This window comes from Wyeomyia smithii, chromosome 3, assembly GCF_029784165.1.
Source record: "Wyeomyia smithii strain HCP4-BCI-WySm-NY-G18 chromosome 3, ASM2978416v1, whole genome shotgun sequence".
Taxonomy (NCBI): Eukaryota; Metazoa; Arthropoda; class Insecta; order Diptera; family Culicidae; genus Wyeomyia; species Wyeomyia smithii.
The window spans coordinates 39,649,904-39,669,210 of NC_073696.1; the positions used below are offsets into that span (position 1 = coordinate 39,649,904).

Genomic DNA, 19,307 nt, shown 5'->3' on the forward strand with positions numbered 1-19,307 from the left:
TCGAGGGATGAGACAATATGCAAACAATGAACTTCGCTCATCAACAGAGACGCCACCGCGCGATGTCTTCGTACCTATAATAATAGCACCCGGTCAACTACGAGCAGCCCGAGACAAGAAGTACGCTACTTCAAGTAACCAAACTCCGAGTGGACATTGACATGAAAGTGATGCAACTGATGGATTGTGAAGTGGATATTGTTGAAACGATGATTATGTTGCCGTGTGATAAGATTTTTTTTTGATCGTAGGGTGGCACTGCTGTAATTCAAAGGTAGCATAACTAAATACATTTAACACTCTATTCATAATTGAATCAAACAAATAGTACAAAAATCGAGCTTCCTTGAATTCAGAATAAGAATTTTCAGTATCAGAATTCTACAAAAATATCATGTTTTGAAAATAAAATCCAGTGATCAGCAGTAGTATGGCCACCCTAGTGTTTTTTTTTTTTTTTGAGTTAAGATTACACAATAAGGATCTCCCAGCATTCGGAGAGCCAGACATAATTGAATATATAATCCACCGGAAGAGCAGTTTTTATTACTCAATATACTTAACCCCATACCCATGCTAATTAATTAGTGAACCATCAAAAGTTTAGCAAAGTTTCTTGGACCGAAGGCTGTAGAAGGTGAAATGAAAAATGAAATAGACCCAAAGTCGTAAAAATGCACTGACACGATATAGTCTGTTTGTTTTTTTTTTCTGTCCCAGATGAATCCGAAAAAAGTGGTGCAAGAAATCGGTTGGATTTCATAAGCAAAATATTGTGCTGGTCTGGTTACACTCGTACGTCAGTTAATCGTTGATTAATGACAATATGTACAAGAATAATATCAAGCTTGTGCATAACTGTAACCGACTGAGTATCCATGTTTTGAGGACATGTTTTTATGAACATAACAGATTTTGTGTGCGTAAGTTATGTGAAGAGCGATAATCAAATCAATTCGAATCGAAAAACTAAATAAACTATTGATAAATTAAATTATAAAAGTGATCTAAAGGTTTTTATTTCAATGTATGCACATAAGTGAATAAAAATATTAACTAGGCACCACATATTTTATGAAACAAAACTTTTGCAATTCAGAGCAGGATAAGGATGCAAAGCATCACACTTCCCGCCAGTCACCAGTGCCGTTCAACCATATAGCAATACTGTAACGCGTGCCACGAAAGCGGTGCGCTGGTGTTTCCTGGGTGGATGGGTGGAGGCCTATAAAACATACTGCAGCAAGCCTAGGCCGCCTTGCACTGACGCAAAACGAGTAAAGCCTCCGGGGCATCGAGGGCCATTTGTCAAAATGGTACGCACGTAAATATTACAGTGGCTGTTTGGGATTTTTTTTGTTTACTGTTTCGGCTTTCGGCTCCTTTCTTCGTAAACGCTTATGGTTGGAGACTTTAATAATTAACTTCTGACAGAGTTTTGTACTGTTCGGAAAAGAGTTTTATTGTTTCATTTTTTTGAGCAAACAGTTTTGTTTACATTTTCTTTCGTGCGAAGCATAACGAAAATTGTGCCTTTTCGTGATAAACAGGTAGAATATTATAAAGTTAAAAACAAATGCAATGACTATGGGTTATTGCATCATAAGTTACACATGTTTAAATGATAATAAAAATATTTATTGTTTCATTTGCTAGAGGTGCGCGTCCCTGCAAAGGAAACAAAGTCATGGACATCACTCTTCGTTTGAAGACAGTGTTTTTTTTTGTTCACAACATTTATGTGACACGGCGCAATACAAATTAATGTTTTACGGAGCCAAAAAAGACACTGTTGCTTTGTGTAGATAATATGAATGTTGAACTGTAGATTTAGTGTCTACTCTAGGTTAGGAAATGTATTTCATCTCGATATCAGATTGAAAGTTTTCTATGAAACTATTACACCGTCGATTCTTGCACTCATTTACAAAATAATTCAAAATCGGTCGTCCAACGTTTACACAGATTTTACAGATTAAAGCTCCGAAAGAAAACCCAAAACTTCTACACCAAGACTTCATCCCTGATTACGGGAAAATAGAACTCGGTATTTATAAACCTGTTTGCTAGTAAAAGTTTCCGTTTTATTCATACTCAAACATGTTACATTAATAACAAACCGAGTATCTTCCGCGGATAAATCCGTTCCAGGCTCTAGAGTAATTATCCAAAAGGGCGTAAGCTTTTTGGCACAGATTTTATTCAAAGCATTGTTATACAGATAAACTTTTTGAGAGTGAATTGTAGGGGACCCAATGCTTCACTTAAAAATGAGTTGGATTTTATTCAATGCGTTTTCAAAGAAGCGTTATAGCGACATTTGTGATAAGAAGTTGAGGATGGAGAAATAATAGTTTTTTATTGAAGGATGAGTTTTGCTCTCAAAGAATGAATTGTGTTATGTCTATTATACATCTCTATGAATCTATGCTTGTTGCTGGAGAACCACGAATAACCTACAAAAGGGGCATATTTTCATAAAAAGCTCAAATTTTCCAAACTTAGTTTTTCGAAAACGGGTGCATATGGAATGTTGATCACCAAGAGCTTCATGATTTGAAATTACTAATAAAATTATATTGCATCATTGTAGTTTTGTTATTCTGCTTAAAGTTGAAATAGAAAAAAATCTTCAAAATTTAATTTTCAATTAAAAATTGATCTTACATTTCTGCATCCTGAACTTTTTACCAAAACTTTCGAATAATGTCGTGTTCCAACGAAAAATAAATTTCAAGGGCAATTTAAATTTTATGTGTATTAGTCTGAAATTCAGTGTTAATTTTCTTAACTTAAAATTGAAATAACTTGAAGCGGGTGCATTAATGAAGTTAATCATTATAAATTGTTTGATTGAAAAGGTCTTAATAAAAAAATTATCGTTCATTTCTCCATTGTGGACTTTTCACCACAAGTTTTGCTATAGCAAAATTTTACTCTTTCTTTTTGTAAATTAAAATTTAGTGTTTCTTATTATTTATTTAGCAAAAAAAAGTTTTTTTATAGTGTATGTTGTCTTTGTAAAAATGAAATTGTAATTATAAGTAGGCTGACCGTTTTGAAGGGGACAGTACCGTTTTTTCGGCCATTTTTAGCTATTTTTAGTTGTCCCGTATTTTTGCTCTATTGTACCGAGTATTCAAACTCTGAAAAACTTTCAAATTAAGCGTCAATGAAAACGGAGTCCGTGACAGTTGCAATCCGTTGGGTTCCAATATTTTATGAAACGTCAAATAATTTTCCAAGCTGCCAAAAACAATATCGCACGCTTAGCCTTGGGGCTAAGAGCCGTATCGATCAACTAGATTAGTTGAGGGAATTCGTTATCGATATTGTTTTTTTGGCACATTTTGCATGTGTAGGATAAGTACAACGATACACCGTGCTTCAGTGCTGAGCCGAGAAAATTTCCAGCTCGAAAAGATCCTCGACTCGATCGGGAATCGAACCCGATATCACAACCGTGTGAGAGAGCTAGCTGACCGACATCGCTAACCACAGAGCCACGGGGACCAGGAACTGCCAGGAATTTGTTAATATTACTGAGTACCTCTTTTGCCCTTTTTGGTAGTACTACGCCACTTGAAATAGCATTCTTTATCGTAACCGGTATGTGGACTCACGGTTGCAAGTTGAGTTGAGTTGAAAGCCACGATAATTTTAAGCAAGATTGCGAACTTCCCTGTGATAAATTTCACGAGCTTATTTCATTTTATACTCAGCTAAATAGTTCTTAGACCAGAATGAGGCAGGTTCAATCAATGCTTTGATAAAAATAAAATGTAAATACTTTTCTTCATGAGAGTCTCATTTTTTGAACCTAGTTGTCCTGTTTTTTTTTCAGCCTAAAAATAAGTTCCCCGCAATTCATTCGCAGACGTTTTTTTTATACAACCAAACCCAACAAACAATTTTGTTGATTTACAGCTTTTTAAGCTATTAACAAGCGGGTTTCGGCTGAACTATAGCCCAAGAAGCCGTTATTCAACATAATTGCTTGTTGGAAAGATTTCTGTGCAACAATGCTTCAAATAAAACCTATTCGAACATGCTTACTTTCTTTTAGAAAATTACTCCTGAGTCTGCAAAATTCACCCGCGAAAAATACTCAGTTTGCTAAGCTGTGTAATGTTTTATTCAAATCAAAAAAGGTCGATCAAATTTTTGTGAATTTCCATATCATTTGGCATGGAAACGCTCAAAATAAAATTTATTTTTCAAATAACTTATTATTAAACTTTTGTTTCTGAATTTTTACTGTTCAATCTCGGCCATTATATAAATATTTATAAAGAATGGCCATAATGGAAATGTTTATAACATTGCTTTTTTCTACATAATGATAATCACACATTATCGAACCTTTACTGTAATTACTTTGTGTGTATTCTTCTGTTTCTTGTATCTAAGCTATAGCACAACCTTTCACTCAATCTTGCATGCGACTTCACTTCAAAGTACTTGTACGCAATAACGCAAAGAACTGATTTCATGCAAGCTCGATTTGCAAGTTAGCATGAAAGAAAAGAAACATTTTTATCCATTCCGACTAGAACTAAGAACCTTTTCACAAGACCTGATTTCTAATATTGCGTAGCTTATGACCTCAGAGAGCAATCTAATAATCATCACCGCTATGAAATCTGGACCAATTAATGTAGTTAATTTTTGTGAGATTATTTGCAATAAAATTAATCAATTTTCGAATATTTTTCAAACTTATTTGTCCAATTGCAGAAGTTAAAAATTTTATCAATTAATTTATTGTTTATGGACTAATTTCTTTTAAACAAGTGAACAGAGTTTTAAACCACAATAAATTACTGTATTATAATGCTTCCAACGGCTAATCAACATCAAGGGACATCTTAAATATAACAATGAGAATACGATCTGCTTATGTATATACATCAATAGAATGGTAGTTATTGTTGCTTTGCATGGTCCCGCATAGAGTTTTCACGTGTGTTCAGCGAGCAATAGGGAGAAAACAATACTATTGCACCTTATCAGGAACTTTTCCGGAGGCCTTTTTACTTGTTGAGTAGCTCATCAGCGGCAGCCGCGACCTCCTTCCACGAATAGTCAATGTCAGCTTCCTCGGTGAATCTCGAACAAACCGCCATGCGCAAGAAGTAAGTGTCGTTGACTTTAGATGGTACCAAGTGAATTTTGCCACGGCCATTTATAAGTTTCAGTAGAGATTCATTTAGCTCATTAGTGCCCTTGAGCTTGAAACAAACCAAACCCATTTGAACCGTTGTGAAAATTTCGAAGCGATTATCCGACAAACAGAGCGATTCAAATTGTTTGGCAAACGCACAATGGCGACGAATGTGAGCTTGAATATTTTCCACACCATACAAACGCAGCACAAACCACAACTTCAGGGCTCGGAATCGACGACCCAGCGGAATCTGCCAGTGACGGTAATCGGGAGCCGATCCTTGCATGTCATGCTTCAGATAAAGTGGATCCACATTGAAGGCGTTGACAATCCAGTACGGTTCCTTCAGCCACATGGCGCTGCAGTCGAAGTTGACCAACATCCACTTGTGTGGGTTAAAATTAAAGGAATCGGCCGTTTCAATGCCCTTCATGTAGTGACGGTATTCCGGACAGATGAAGGCTGATCCTGCGTAGGCCGCATCAACGTGCACCCAAACATTGTACTTGTTAGCTACCGGTCCCAGCTCATCGAGACGATCGAACGCACAGGTGTTGGTTGTCCCCAACGTGCAGACTGCGTAGAAGGGAATAAGACCATCCGCAAGATCTTGCTTGATGGCTTCCTCGAGCGTTTCACCACGCAGTTGAAGATTCGAATCAGCCTTCAAGGAGCGAAGCTTCACTCCTCCGAGTAGTCCAGCCCGTTCGACGGATGAATGAGATTGGTCTTGAATTTGTTTATATGTTATTGTTGTGATGGTAGATAAAAATTATAATGGCTTACTTGAGGTGTATCCCACCAGTCGAGAAATAATAGTTGTTTCATCCCATTCCGGATGTTCCTCCTGGGCTAGCTTTATGGCTTTAGCTTTCGCACCGAGGAGAGCAACAAGAGTAGCTTCACTAGCAGTTCCTTGAATCACGCCACCTGCTTGTCCTCCGGAGCTCGCTAGGAATTCCTCTGGCAGACCCAACATCTTGCCCAACCAGTTGAGCATTTCCACTTCCAACTCCGTACATGCGGGACTGGCGATCTGAAAAGAAGCGCACATGATAAGTAAGACGATACGAATGTACGTTATATCTAACTTACCCAGGTGAAGCCGATGCAAGCGATGGCACCACTTAACATGTCGGCCACAATTGCCGGATAGGAATTGGCCGTCGGAAAATACGCATGGAACTTCGGGCTGTGCCAATGGGTTACACCGGGCATAATGACACGTTCGATGTCTGCCATCACGTCCTGCCATTGCTCCGGCTGCTGGGGAGCCTCCGAAGGGATCAACGGCTTTAGGTATCCGGGCTGAACCTCCGGTAGAACGCGTCTGGTGAGAAAAAAAGTGAAGGTAATATTTTTAATTTCAGATTTCGATGTGTACAAAAATTGGGATGAATAATCGATAAGACTTCAACTTCTCTCCGTAAACTATACTCTTCCCCTCTGTTATACATTTCACCGATAAGACGCAGAAAAATACCCTAAAGGTAAGACAGAAGAGGTGGTTTCCCCGATCTCGCTTGGAATCACTCTGATGACTAATGGTTGCTGAACGTGCGTGGCGTGGATAAAACTGGTCTGTCTGGTCAGCTTAGAAATTTTTATTCATTAACGCTTTTCGATGTGATTAGGGTGAAAGCACTAACTTTGATATGTTAAGTATAAACATAACCTAGTGTGCTGTGTGTGAACGATGTCGATTGTATTACCTCTACAAAATATACCTACATCTGGTTCAAGGTTCACATTGTACTGGACGATTAATTCACTTACAATCTTCAGGAAAAATATGTTCAAATAAGACAAACATTGTATCGAGTACTGAAAAGCCTATTTTCAAACTTGTTTCTTTTTCATGAAGAATGACATGACCGTTTTATGGTTTGATGTACGTTTCGATATCTTAGGACGGAAGAATCCCATACTTTTATCATTTAATTAAATTTATTTTTATTTTCATTAAATACTAGTATGGAAAAAAACTATGGTCAAAATCGGTGCTTCTGCTCTACTACTATCTGTTGACATTGGAATAGGGCTTTCGTCTGCTGTATTAAAAACATTCACAGGGCTTGAGATAGAATTCTTAATATTTGCAACTGATAAGTTTTTTTTGTTACGCAGGAAATTTGTTTGTTCGCACATAAATATCGGTCATCAATATCATTTTCAAAAAGGCCGATCAGTTCGTGATTCAGAGCGAATCAAAAAACGTTCCAACCCCCAGGAATTGCACAGTTCGTGATGAACCTTGACGCTACCAGTTAGATTATTGGTTGAATTTACACAGCTCACGCTCGAAAATTACCATAATAAACCTGTCTTGCTTCCACAGCGGGCGCAAGCAACAAACCTTTTGCAACTGGCTTCTCGTGAAGACATTCCTTTCATTGCGTGCTCAATTAAGTGTTGCTTTTTGCACTACGTTGTGATTGCTTTTTGAACGATGTTTTATGAAGGATTAGAGAAATTAGAATTAATATATTTTAACAGAATAACATTCTAAACATTCTATTCTTAGGATTGTATGCACAATACAAAATATTATTAAAGGTAAAATAAATTCGAAATTGTTTCCATAAAAAAACTGAGTCAGTAAAATCGGTAACATACAACCAATTATACATGTCAACGAGAATGAGGGCGGTAAATACAGTTAAGTTAGCTTTCAGTTACCAGCACAAAAATACTTACAGTTTTTTCAATAATTTATGGTATTATCGCATATATGATAATCTCATTGGAAGCAAGCTGATACCATAGGCGAAAATCGAAGCGGCAGAATCAATATATTTTATTTATTACAATATCAAAGCAAGTTTGTGTTGCCATGAGTTACAATTATCAGCAATCTGAGCTGCTTATAGCTTAACGACAAACAAATTTTTCAACTGGACTCCAATAATGCTTAACCGGATAGGTATAAAAGACAATATTCGACCGTTACGCGCTATCGAGAAACTCATGACAGAACCTTGAAAGCCCAACAACATTACCGCGGCAAGTCGGGCCAGAGTTTCGTTTCTTGATTGAATTCGTTTCCTGGGTCTACTGGCGCGTCACTCTTTATTGGGTTTTCGCTTGCGCGCGGGCTTGCATGGGCTCAGCCAAGTTATAGGTACAACCTTGAACGGACAGCACAGGTGTACTCTGAGAACCTACGAGTGAATTAATGCAGTTTTGTACTGCGCTAGACGCTGCACGATTTAGCGCATTTGAGCCGGCTCTCATGTTCAACAGTCTGCTGTCTGTGGGTCAAGTTTATAGTAATGTCGGATCATTGATAGTGAGGTGAATCGACGTGCTTTTGCTAATTAGTAAGAATTAAGAACGCTGTGTGATGATGGGAAAATTTAACTTATGTCTTAACTTTACACTGCTCAAATTCTTACCTATCACGAATGTTCTCCAGATAGTTGGCAATGTAATCCACCATCTCCTTGGCGAACTCTTTGAATTGAGGAGCCTGCATCTCCGTCTGTTTGTTGAAGAGATTGAAAAAGTAATGAACAATTGTTAAAGCAGTTCGGTATTATAACGGTGGTATTCGCACATAATCTGTTAGTAGAGAAAATTAACTTACGACGGGAGGAGCCTTGAACCGGTTGGTTCCCATGTCAAATTTTTGTTAGTAAGCTTACAAGGTTAGAGTGAAATAAGAGTAACAACACATGTAAATTATCAAATGGGTGCTATGTAATAGCTATACATTACACGTTTTTCCATTGGGACTGGCATAATGAAAGTATGAAGTGATCAATAAACGAAGAACTAAAATATTACACAATTTATAATCTACTTAAATATTGCACAGGAGAACACAAAACTGAACCGGCAGTTGACCTAGTATGGTAGCAATGATGTGAAACAATGGATGTTGTTCAATACGACACAATAGGGGATATGGATCTAGCAAACGTGTGTGTGTACAAATGTACCAAAGTATAAACAAAAGCAAAATCAGCATTGTCAGATTATCGATTATTAGTATATTTCGAATTAATTTCAAATTAATTTTCGAATGTATGAAATAAACATTTTTCAGATTATACTTTTCTATTTAAATGTCATCTCGAAGTACACTAAAGTCGCTTTTTACGCGTAAAAAAACGCGTAAATTCCGGAATCCGCGTAAATTCTGCAATCCGAGTGAAGAGAAACCGAAATCCGCGCAAAGAAATAGCGCGTAAACTCCGGAATCCGCGTAAATTCCGGAATCCGCGTAAAACATGCGTAAAAAGCGACCTTAGTGTATTTGAAGTATATGTATCCAAAACGTGAAAATGCTTCTTCATTAGTAAGTCGACTTTCGATTGTATCAAGGACAACAAAGTTTTACCGTGAACTTGGCAAAACCGTAAATTTGGTGAAAATATATAAAAAAATTAGAGAAAACCAACACAACAAAATACCATTGAGGATGAATTGTTCAACTTTTATAATTCTACTGGAACGATTTTTCCTTAATTTTGTTTCTTGTGACTGATTTCAAGATTTTTATTGTTAACTGTTGATAAATTTGTGTTAATAAATCTCCACTTGAAGGTGTCGAGTATTGGTGTCAATACAATTATACAGCACAACAAACACTAATTATATCGCGACTTCTAGAATTCATATCTAGACTACAATTAAAACGATAGGGCAGTTATTTCAACGTTCAGATATACTGCCGGTACCCGCATAACTGTCCCATACTGATTTTGGTCACTTTTGAGTTATCATCGGGAATCGACTTAATTGTTATCATATTTTCTTGAAAAAAAATTAAAATTGATACTTTTGTATGGAAAAACATGGAAAAAATACCAAGTTGTTTTCGTCCCATATTGAAAGTACCCGCATTACAGTCCCACTGCATAGTGGTACAAACTGCAAACATATAATTTTGCTCCAGATTAGTGTATACCGGATTATTTCAGGCATATAGAAGTATGTAATTTAATTAACTAGACTAATGTTGTCTTTCTGTAGTACAATCTAGGTTGCCAATGATACTGCCGGTTGCTGGTTGAATTTATATGTGATGGGACAAAATATGCGAGTACTTTTGAAATGTACCCGCATATTTTGTCCCATTTTGTCTTTTTTTCAAGTTATATAACGTAAAACCAATTTTATCCATGGTTTTTTGTTCTCAACGATAAACTGGTGGTGCCATGAAACTGTTATGGTCATTGGTTCTGGATGTAATTGTCGGAAATCCGAAAATTCACGGATAATTTTAAATCGCCGTTTTCTAAACATGTTGTTTTTCAGTCGTCAGTTCGTTTTCGTCGCGGTCGGACGTCATCTCAATATATCGTTTTATTCTTACGTCGCTGCGAGTGAAATCGGGCATATATATCCGATCGGTTCACTAATTTCATTTTAGGGGTCGACTGCTGACCTCCAAAAGCGAAAGTGTTTATAACCTGTGATCTAAACGGAGTGATATTTTTGGAAAGATTCGTTTGTTCTAATCAGGCAGATCACAAAGACGCTATCTTTTCGGCAGCCATTGCAGTGCGCGTCACTTGCATACAAGTCTTCGTCTCTCTACCGTGAGTGCTCTCTCGTAGAGCAAATCCCTTCGCTCCCCTGTATCGGTTGTAATTCATCTGAGCGGCTATCGGAAAAAAAAACTGCTGGCAACCTATATCACTACTTGACCCCGTGCCAGCGATGTCGCTGGACGGGATGTTTCCACCTCTGCCTGATTCAGGTGGGGGAGGAATATCTCAATACTTGGATAGTTCGTACACCGGCGCAACGTTACCGTCCTACATGGATCCTAATGGACTCCATGGCGAACTGGTGGTATTAAAACTTCAATCAGCTCTCGAAGATGGAAAACTAGCATCAAACCCATTCATGATCCGCTCATCGATCGAAGGGTGGATTAAGGGTAAAATTGACGGTGCTATTCCCGAGGCTAGAGGTAAAACCTATGCTCTCAAGGTTAGATCTAAATGGCAAGTGGAACGCTTGCTCTCTATGAACCAATTAGATGATGGAACTAAGATTCAGATTACCAAACATGCAAATCTCAACACAGTCCGCTGCGTGATCAGTTGCCAGGAAATCGCACAGGTGAAAGATGAAGTTATCTTATCAAATCTAAAACAACAAAAAGTCGAAAGTATTCGCCGGATCACGAGACGAACCGGCCCCGGAAACGAAAGGGAACCCACCGCAACAATCATTCTCACACCGAAGGGACACGGATCCCTGAGCACATTGATATCGGATACCTCCGATGCAAAACTCGTCCTTACTACCCTGCCCCAATGTTGTGCTTCAAGTGCTACACTTTTGGACATACAAAACTGCGATGCCAGCAACCGACTTCTACTTGTGGTCACTGTGCCCAGAAACACGCTATTGTGGAAAACTCCCCTTGCACTGCAACCGCTTTCTGCCCCAGATGCTTAACAAACCTTCAGTCAATCTCTAGTCGCAATTGCCCGGTATATCAACAAGAAGACGCCATTCAGCGGATTCGGGTGGACAAGGAAATCTCGTACCCCGCAGCGAGAAGGATCTTCGAAACGGCCACTGGCAACAAATCCTTTGCCGGTGTGACCAAAGATAGTAAAGATAAGACGATTGAAACTCTGGAATTGAGGCTGGAACAAGTAATCAAGGAACTTGTTGATAAGGACAGGAAAATTAACGCTCTCGAAGAAACACTAAAGACCAGCCCCGTGGCTTTTGACTCTGATGTACAAACATTAGTCGAACTCAGGCTGGCTATCACCGAGCTCCGCGAAGAACTGCAACGTAAAGACGAGAGAATCAAAAGCTTGGAAAACGCCCTTACAGGACAAGATAGGATGACATTAACGAAAAAATACGGAACAATCTCTGACCTGGTCTCCTAAAGATCAGCAACTCAAAAAAGATGTGGCTTCTAAAGACTACGAAATTGCTACCCTTCGTGCCAACCAAACCCAGAACTCCCTACCAACATCAGACGAACTACTGTCAGCTAACACAACAAAACCAACCGAAGATCTAATATCCAATGTAACCAATACCTCCCAATCAAAATCCAAGCATCAGAAGAACACCGAAACTAAGAAAAAAACCACTTCACAGAAGAATATTGAACCAAAAATAAGAAAAGGAACTGACTCACCAATCATTTTTTCGGACTTCGAAAAAACTCCGAGCCTGAATGGTAACATGCTCTCGGGTACTACCGATAATCTAGACCTAGCGATATCATCGGGCGACGAGCCAATGAATAAAATAGATTCGTTGGAACTCCAATAAAACCCGTTCATCCTCGTCCTCAGCTTGGCCTAACACCTAACCGACGAACTGCACTTCCTACAACACCCATGGTTCCAAAACCTATTCAAAATCGTAACAGCAAAAAACCAACCGCTGAGGACAAAAATCACTCTAACAGAATTATAACCACATCATACACCACAACCCCAACCAACCAAAACCTTGTATCTACTCCTTCGGGACCCGCTACCGCGAACACCTTTTCCACCACCACCACAAAAACAACAAACGTGACCGGATCACAGGAGCACCGAGGCCCTATCGGTACGCACAGTAACGAAGAGGCGGACAACCCTAGGTCTTCTGTTTGGGTCGCAAAAGGGACGGAAAAGCAGGTTATCCTGTATCCCCCTAAGGACAACAACGAACTCAAAAGCTGTTCGACCACTGAAGATGAGATGGCCTATTTGGAAACTCGGTCGGGACTCTTTTTGGGCGTCACCGGGTCGAGTGATAACATCACAATCCCCCAACAGGACACGAAGGGAGGCCTGGAAGCTAAATCGAGTGATAACTTCACGACCCCCCTACAGGATGTCACCAACCACCTGAGATCTATTAGACCCCCCAACAGAAAAACCATACCGATACTTGCCCGTACCGATTCGGAAGTTTACGATCGTTGGTATGCGGAAACAGAAGGCACTGCCTTACCCGTAGCAGGATCGTCATCAATGCCTCACAGTCGATCATTCTCCACCGGTGTGACTCATTCAAACACTGCTCCCATCAGATCATGCCCCGCAATACCACAAATGTTAACTCCCGATCTTCAACATCTTTCGGGGTCGCGTGATAACCTCACTTTCCCCCCGCAAGATCACTGGAATGGAAATGCCCCATTACTTAATCCCATGGCCAGAGTTTTTCAACCCAATAGGGCCTCGGGACCCTTCACTACCCCCGCATCGGCCAATCTAACCACCCGGTCCTTTGAACCATGAAGATCGCAGCAACCAACTTTTTCCATACAGTGGAATATCAATGGCTACTACAAAAACCTTGGCGACTTAGAACTCTTGGTGAGAAACTACTCCCCCGTTATAATTGCTTTACATGAGGTACATAGAGCCGATCCATCACATATGAATCGTACACTCGGCGGAAAGTATCGCTGGATCTATAATTGCAGCCAATCTAACATCTACCATTCCGTAGCGATTGGCATATCAGAAGACATGCAATTCTCCCCGATGCACTTCGACATTTATCTCCCAATCGTCGGTATAAAGTTAGATTACCCTTTTCCGATAACGGTTGTAAGCATTTACTTGCCCAATGGTAAACTTGCCGACCTTCACCCCAAACTTCAGCATACACTAGAGAATATTTCAGGACCACTTTTAGTTCTAAGTGACTCTAACGGACACCATCCTTCGTGGGGAAGTCTAAAAGCCAACCACCGCGGCTCTACTTTCGCCAAAATATTGGAAAATTTGGACCTCGTTATTCTTAACGACGGTTCCATGACATTTATCCGTGGACAAACCGAAACAGCGATCGACGTATCCGCCGTCAGCTCCTCCATTGTTAACATGTGTTCATGTGGAAAACTTGGGAAGACCCGGCAGGCAGCGATCATGTCCCAATCATCGTCTCTATGGGAAACATTACCCCAGAAACATCCCGTCGTCCTAGATGGTTATACGGCCAGGCCAATTGAGAGATGTACACACAAACTATGGTTCAGCTAACAAAGGAAAGTCCATTGGTAAACATGGAGGAATTGGAGGAGTGCATTCTCATAGCGGCCAACGCGGCTATCCCTAAGTCAAGTTCAAACCCCGGTCGGAAATCGCTTCATTGGTGGTCTCCCGAAACTAAAGTTGCAGTTAAAGCCAGAAGGAAGGCACTTCGAGCCGCTAAACGACTCCCTGTCGGCCACCCAGATAAAGATAAGGCTATCGAGCTATATCGAATGAGGCGAAACGAATGCCGCCAGATCATTAGATCAGCGAAAACAAACAGTTGGAACGAGTTCTTAGAAAGCATTAACGCTGGTCAATCCGCATCCGATATATGGAGCAAAATTAATGCCTTAAACGGAAAACGAAAAGCGGAAGGGATAACTATACGTTCGCCAGATGGTATCACACGTGATCCCATAATTGTCGCTGACACTCTTGCCGATTATTTCGCCTCCTTATCTGCCATTGACAGATACGACAATGATTTTATACGGCTATCGACTATCGTTGAATGACATGGTCATCCCGGAAGACAACCCTCTCCTAGCTATCAACGCTCCTTTCCGCGTGGAGGAACTGGACCTCGCCCTGAGTCGCTGTAAAGGGAACTCCGCCGGCCCTGACGATATTGGTTACCCTATTTTTAAATACCTCCCAGTCGAAACTAAACTAGCGTTCCTGAACCTTCTAAACAGTCATTGGACAAACAACACCCTACCTGCAGCCTGGAACCACAGCCTAGTAGTCCCTATCCCTAAACAAGGTCAAGCAGCTTCTACTCCAAGCCACTATCGTCCTATCTCGTTGACGTGCTGTGCCAGCAAAATATTAGAAAGGATGGTCAACCGTCGCCTGATTAAACACCTCGAGGACAACGCTCTCCTAGACCACCGCCAACACGCTTTCCGCCCCGGTCACGGGACGAGTACGTACTTCGCAGGGCTCGCAGACGTATTACAAGACGCAATGGAAGAAGATATGCACGTGGACATCGTATCTCTGGATTTGGCAAAAGCATACAACCGCGCGTGGACCCCACGCGTTATTCAACAGCTTATCGAATGGGGACTAGGCGGACATCTATTGCACTTCATAAAGAATTTCCTGCGTGGTCGAACTTTTCAAGTAGCCATCGGCAATCATCTCTCTTCAACCCGAACGGAGGAAACTGGTGTTCCGCAAGGGTCCGTCCTTGCAGTCACCATCTTTTTAATCGCCATGAACGGTATTTTCAAATCCCTCGTGAAGGATGTGTACATCTTCGTATACGCAGATGATATTGTCCTGCTGGCAATGGGTCGCACTCTGAAAAGACTACACACAAAAATTCAAGCCGCCGTATCAGCTGCTACTAAATGGGCATCCAAAGTCGGCTTCGTTCTATCAGCGGAAAAGAGTGTGAGGTCCCACATATGCAGATCTACCCATCGCCCACTACCAAAGGCCGTTACTTCGAACGGAACCCCAATCCCTTTTAAAAAGACTATTCAAATCCTCGGTGTACGACTGGACCGTTGCCTTAAATTTGTAGATCATTTCAACGATACTAGAGAAAAATGTAGGACTCGTTTGAACATACTCAAAACGCTCTCTAAACCACACAAGAGCAGCAACAGAGACATTCTTCTCCGAGTCTCCAAAGCCACAGTAAACAGTAAATTATTTTACGGTATCGAGTTATATTGCATGGCCGGCGACTCGTTTAACACAAAACTTTCTCCCATATACAATCATGCAACACGAATCATCGCAGGACTTCTCCCATCTACCCCAGCCGAATCCGCCTGCGTTGAACTCGGCATCCTGCTCTTCCAGTACCAATTCGCGGAAATATTAAACTGCAGAACCATCAGTTATTTAGAGAAAACCTATGGAAACTCTGAGGTCTTTCTCCTCAAAGAGGGGAATAGAGTTCTCAGCTCCCTCACCCATCTAGAGCTCCCTCCGGTGGCATGCATCCACTGGACTGGAACTAGGAGATGGAATGCGCCAACTCTGGAAATCGATCGTTCCATTAGTAACAAATTTCGAGCAGGAGATGATTCTCGTGCCATGCACGCACACGTTGCAGAATTGCTGGGTAAGCAATATCAAGATTTTCACCATCGGTTCACCGACGGCTCCAAGACTGCAAACAGGGTAGGTTTCGGAATTGCCGATCAGACTTGCAGCGTTTTTTCTCGTCTACCAGATCAATGTTCGATCTTCTCGGCCGAAACAGCAGCAATATTTTACGCGGCCACCACACCAGCTAACAAACCTTTATGTATTATGTCCGACTCCGCTAGTGCCCTCGCTGCATTGGAATCACCGACATCAAAACACCCATGGATACAAGCAGTACAAAAGTGGGCCCCCAGAATACAGTTTTTGTTTGGATCCCGGGCTACTGCGGAATCCAAGGCAACATTGAGGCCGACCATCTTGCGGCTATTGGCCGTTCCGGCACGCTGCCAACCAAATATGTCCCAGGACACGACGCTAAAAAATTTGTGAAATGTGCTCTTCGTTCTTCCTGGTCTGCAGAATGGTCAATTAACACGACACTTTTCACTCGCAAAGTAAAAGGCGAAACCACCAAATGGGTGGATGTTTCGAACTGGCGCGACCAACGCGTTTTATCCCGCCTACGATCAGGACATACACGTTTTACCCATAATATGGGTAGAGCAACAACCTTTAAAAAAAGATGCGACACTTGTAATACTACAATGACGGTGGAACACATGGTTATAAACTGTCCCTGTTTTCAAAGCATCCGGGATTTCCATGGAATCCCGGACAGTATTAGAGATGCCCTGGCGAACGATCCATCAACGGAAGCTACACTATTAAATTTGAAGGATACCAGTATATATAATCAAATCTGACATGGTGATAAACAAGACGTCAAGCATTTCATCGACAGTACCTAGACAGGCAGCCGAAAACGAAATAACACCGACAAGAACAAACTCCGACAGTGAACACGAAAAACTTCTCTTTTTTTGGATGTATTATTTGTAACAATTATGTATAGCAATCAGGGAAACTCCCTTCCGGGGCTTCCGGAGCTGAACCAGCCGAAGGCTGAAAATCTCCTTAAGAAAGAGAAATAAAAAAAAACATGTTGTTTTTCATTATGGGACAGTTATCCGGGTACCAGCAGTATATGTCACTCCCGAATTGTACAAGCGGAGCGTAGAGTTTCTGACGAATATAACTCAATTATAGATTGAAAGGAGCAAATAACTTAATTTACTGCGGCGTTGGTTGGAAGCACTGATGTATAGCGGAAACAGCTTGTAAAATTGACTTTTCTTCGATTACCGAAACTTATTTACTCAATCGTATCTGTTATTCGATAGGTTGTTTAGGGTTATTGCTAATCGACTTCAAAATGTTACCATATATTGAATGAGCGTTTTTTAATAATTTTTAAACAATTAGTTTCAACTCTTGGAATCAAGAGTATAAAGTATCATTAAAAATTACATAGATACGAACAAATTCATTATAACTTTTATCTAACAGCGATAAACTTAGTTGTCACTTCCGCTCTTGTTCAGCGGCAAAATACACCACCGTTCACTTCCACGAAACAGTTTGCGTTCAAAAACTGTTTTCTGCAATCGTTGTCCTTCATAAATCAAATGAAAGGAATTAATTTCGCAACTCTCCTTATACTTCCGTTTTGCCCCCTACAATGTTCTACACATACCACTCCCAGGTACGCTATAAAACGGATCGGAAAAAAATTACCTCTCTTTTCGTCACCGTTCAAGTTCAAAGTCTCAACCAGCTATTTTGTTCAATGCCACTTCGGCAACAACTTTACCGCACAACACAAGTGGGGGGTTGATTTCTAACACCACAGACCCAAAACCACCGAAACGATTTTTCGCACTTGACCGATTCTGCAATTGTCGTTTCAATCCACACACCTTCGAAAACGAAACGTGCGAATGCAACAGGTTACATCAAACGAGAGCTTTTCAACCCCCTTATATTATACCGCCTTCACTCGCGTCGGATCACTTCCACCCACTTCTAGGTATTTACACGCTTGTGCTCGCGATCGCACCGTTCATATGCTACTGAAAGCCAACACTGGCCGTGACAGGCTTTTAAAGCAGAGTTCGTTCTTCACTAGAGCAAATCACAGAATACGTGCACTTCATTCACTTAAATTCTCATTCTCGATGGTCTGTGCTGTCGTCCGCCATCCGTAGTTACGGCAGTTGAGAAAATGTGTGAATATTCATGTACATACCTACCGACTCTTCGATAAGGCTGGTTGGTTGCTAACGGTGAGAGTTGAGAGACTCTAGTTGTTCCAAAGGGATTGATGGGCCACAGTGGAACTCACTCCTGACCGATGGAATATCGCTTCTAGATAGCAAAAGTATAAAAAGGTATGTTGGTTAATCGTCAGGATAATAATTTTGTTAACCAAAAAGTTGTTTAGCAATTAATTCGTGTATATACTTTCAATAGTAATCTTAATTGAAAGAAGCTAGATAGACTCACAGTTACAGTAATGAATGATAAGTATAATTTGGACTATTTTATTATGTTCATTGGCCATTGACTAAATATCACCATGCTGAGGTTTAGGACGTTGTGGCGGTAAATATCTCAAATCTAGTGCACATCACTCCTACATTTAGCACCTAGACAAGAACAGGACTGGTTTCCACTCCTGACGGTTGACTCTGTGGGAAGCAGATTGTGATAAGTTGTGCTCGTTTATACATATGCATGAATGAAGTAGATATGAGCGATACAGAGTGCAAATCCAATTCAAGTGCCCCTTCCGGACGTGTATGTATATACCAACATGTTCACGTTCAGATTAAATCGACTGTTTTTGGTGGACGTTGCGATAATTAGCTACTGTAAGCGGAATAGATAAGATGGAAACCAATTCGATTGCTCAACCGTAATACTTGTTGCTACAAAGGTTTTTTCGCTACACGTTATGTTACATAAAACACAAATGTTTATAGTTGAGAAGATTTCTGTAGTTCTATAATTCAAAATCCAAACTACAGGAATACCTCGATTATACACACATTTTACCTCGATTTTACGCACACTATTTTCAAAAACATTTTTAATTCTAATGTTTTCGGGTAAATTGTGCATAACGCAGGATTACACATATTAGACATCGTTCACAAATAAAGGGC

The 19,307-nt window shown here is 40.5% G+C and overlaps 1 protein-coding gene across 3 annotated transcripts; it reads right to left on the bottom strand.

Annotated features, from left to right (window-relative positions):
• Positions 1 to 4,803: 4,803 nt before the first annotated feature.
• Positions 4,804 to 18,268, bottom strand: LOC129732241 (aromatic-L-amino-acid decarboxylase-like). Of its 3 annotated transcripts, XM_055692915.1 has the most exons (6): positions 17,878 to 18,267; positions 8,754 to 8,806; positions 8,563 to 8,648; positions 6,263 to 6,497; positions 5,954 to 6,203; positions 4,804 to 5,896 (listed from the first exon to the last, which is right to left on the bottom strand). In XM_055692915.1, exons 2-6 carry the CDS (start codon positions 8,784 to 8,786, stop codon positions 5,034 to 5,036), a joined length of 1,467 nt encoding a protein of 488 aa, XP_055548890.1. In that variant the 5' UTR covers positions 8,787 to 8,806; positions 17,878 to 18,267; the 3' UTR covers positions 4,804 to 5,033. The 3 variants fall into 3 exon arrangements, with proteins under 3 accessions (XP_055548890.1, XP_055548892.1, XP_055548891.1); XM_055692917.1 differs by lacking the exon at positions 8,754 to 8,806 and having other exon boundaries at positions 17,878 to 18,268; XM_055692916.1 differs by lacking the exons at positions 8,754 to 8,806; positions 17,878 to 18,267 and adding an exon at positions 8,885 to 9,245.
• Between the last annotated feature and the right edge of the window lie 1,039 nt (positions 18,269 to 19,307).

Excerpts from the sequence above, each read along its gene's own strand:
- LOC129732241 (XM_055692915.1), bottom strand. The coding sequence starts at position 8,786 with ATGGGAACCAACCGGTTCAAGGCTCCTCCCGTC. Across the intron at positions 8,649-8,753 it reads GGTTCAAGGCTCCTCCCGTC|ACGGAGATGCAGGCTCCTCA; the intron begins GTAAGTTAATTT and ends TTCAACAAACAG. Across the intron at positions 6,498-8,562 it reads CTGGAGAACATTCGTGATAG|ACGCGTTCTACCGGAGGTTC; the intron begins GTAAGAATTTGA and ends TTTTCTCACCAG.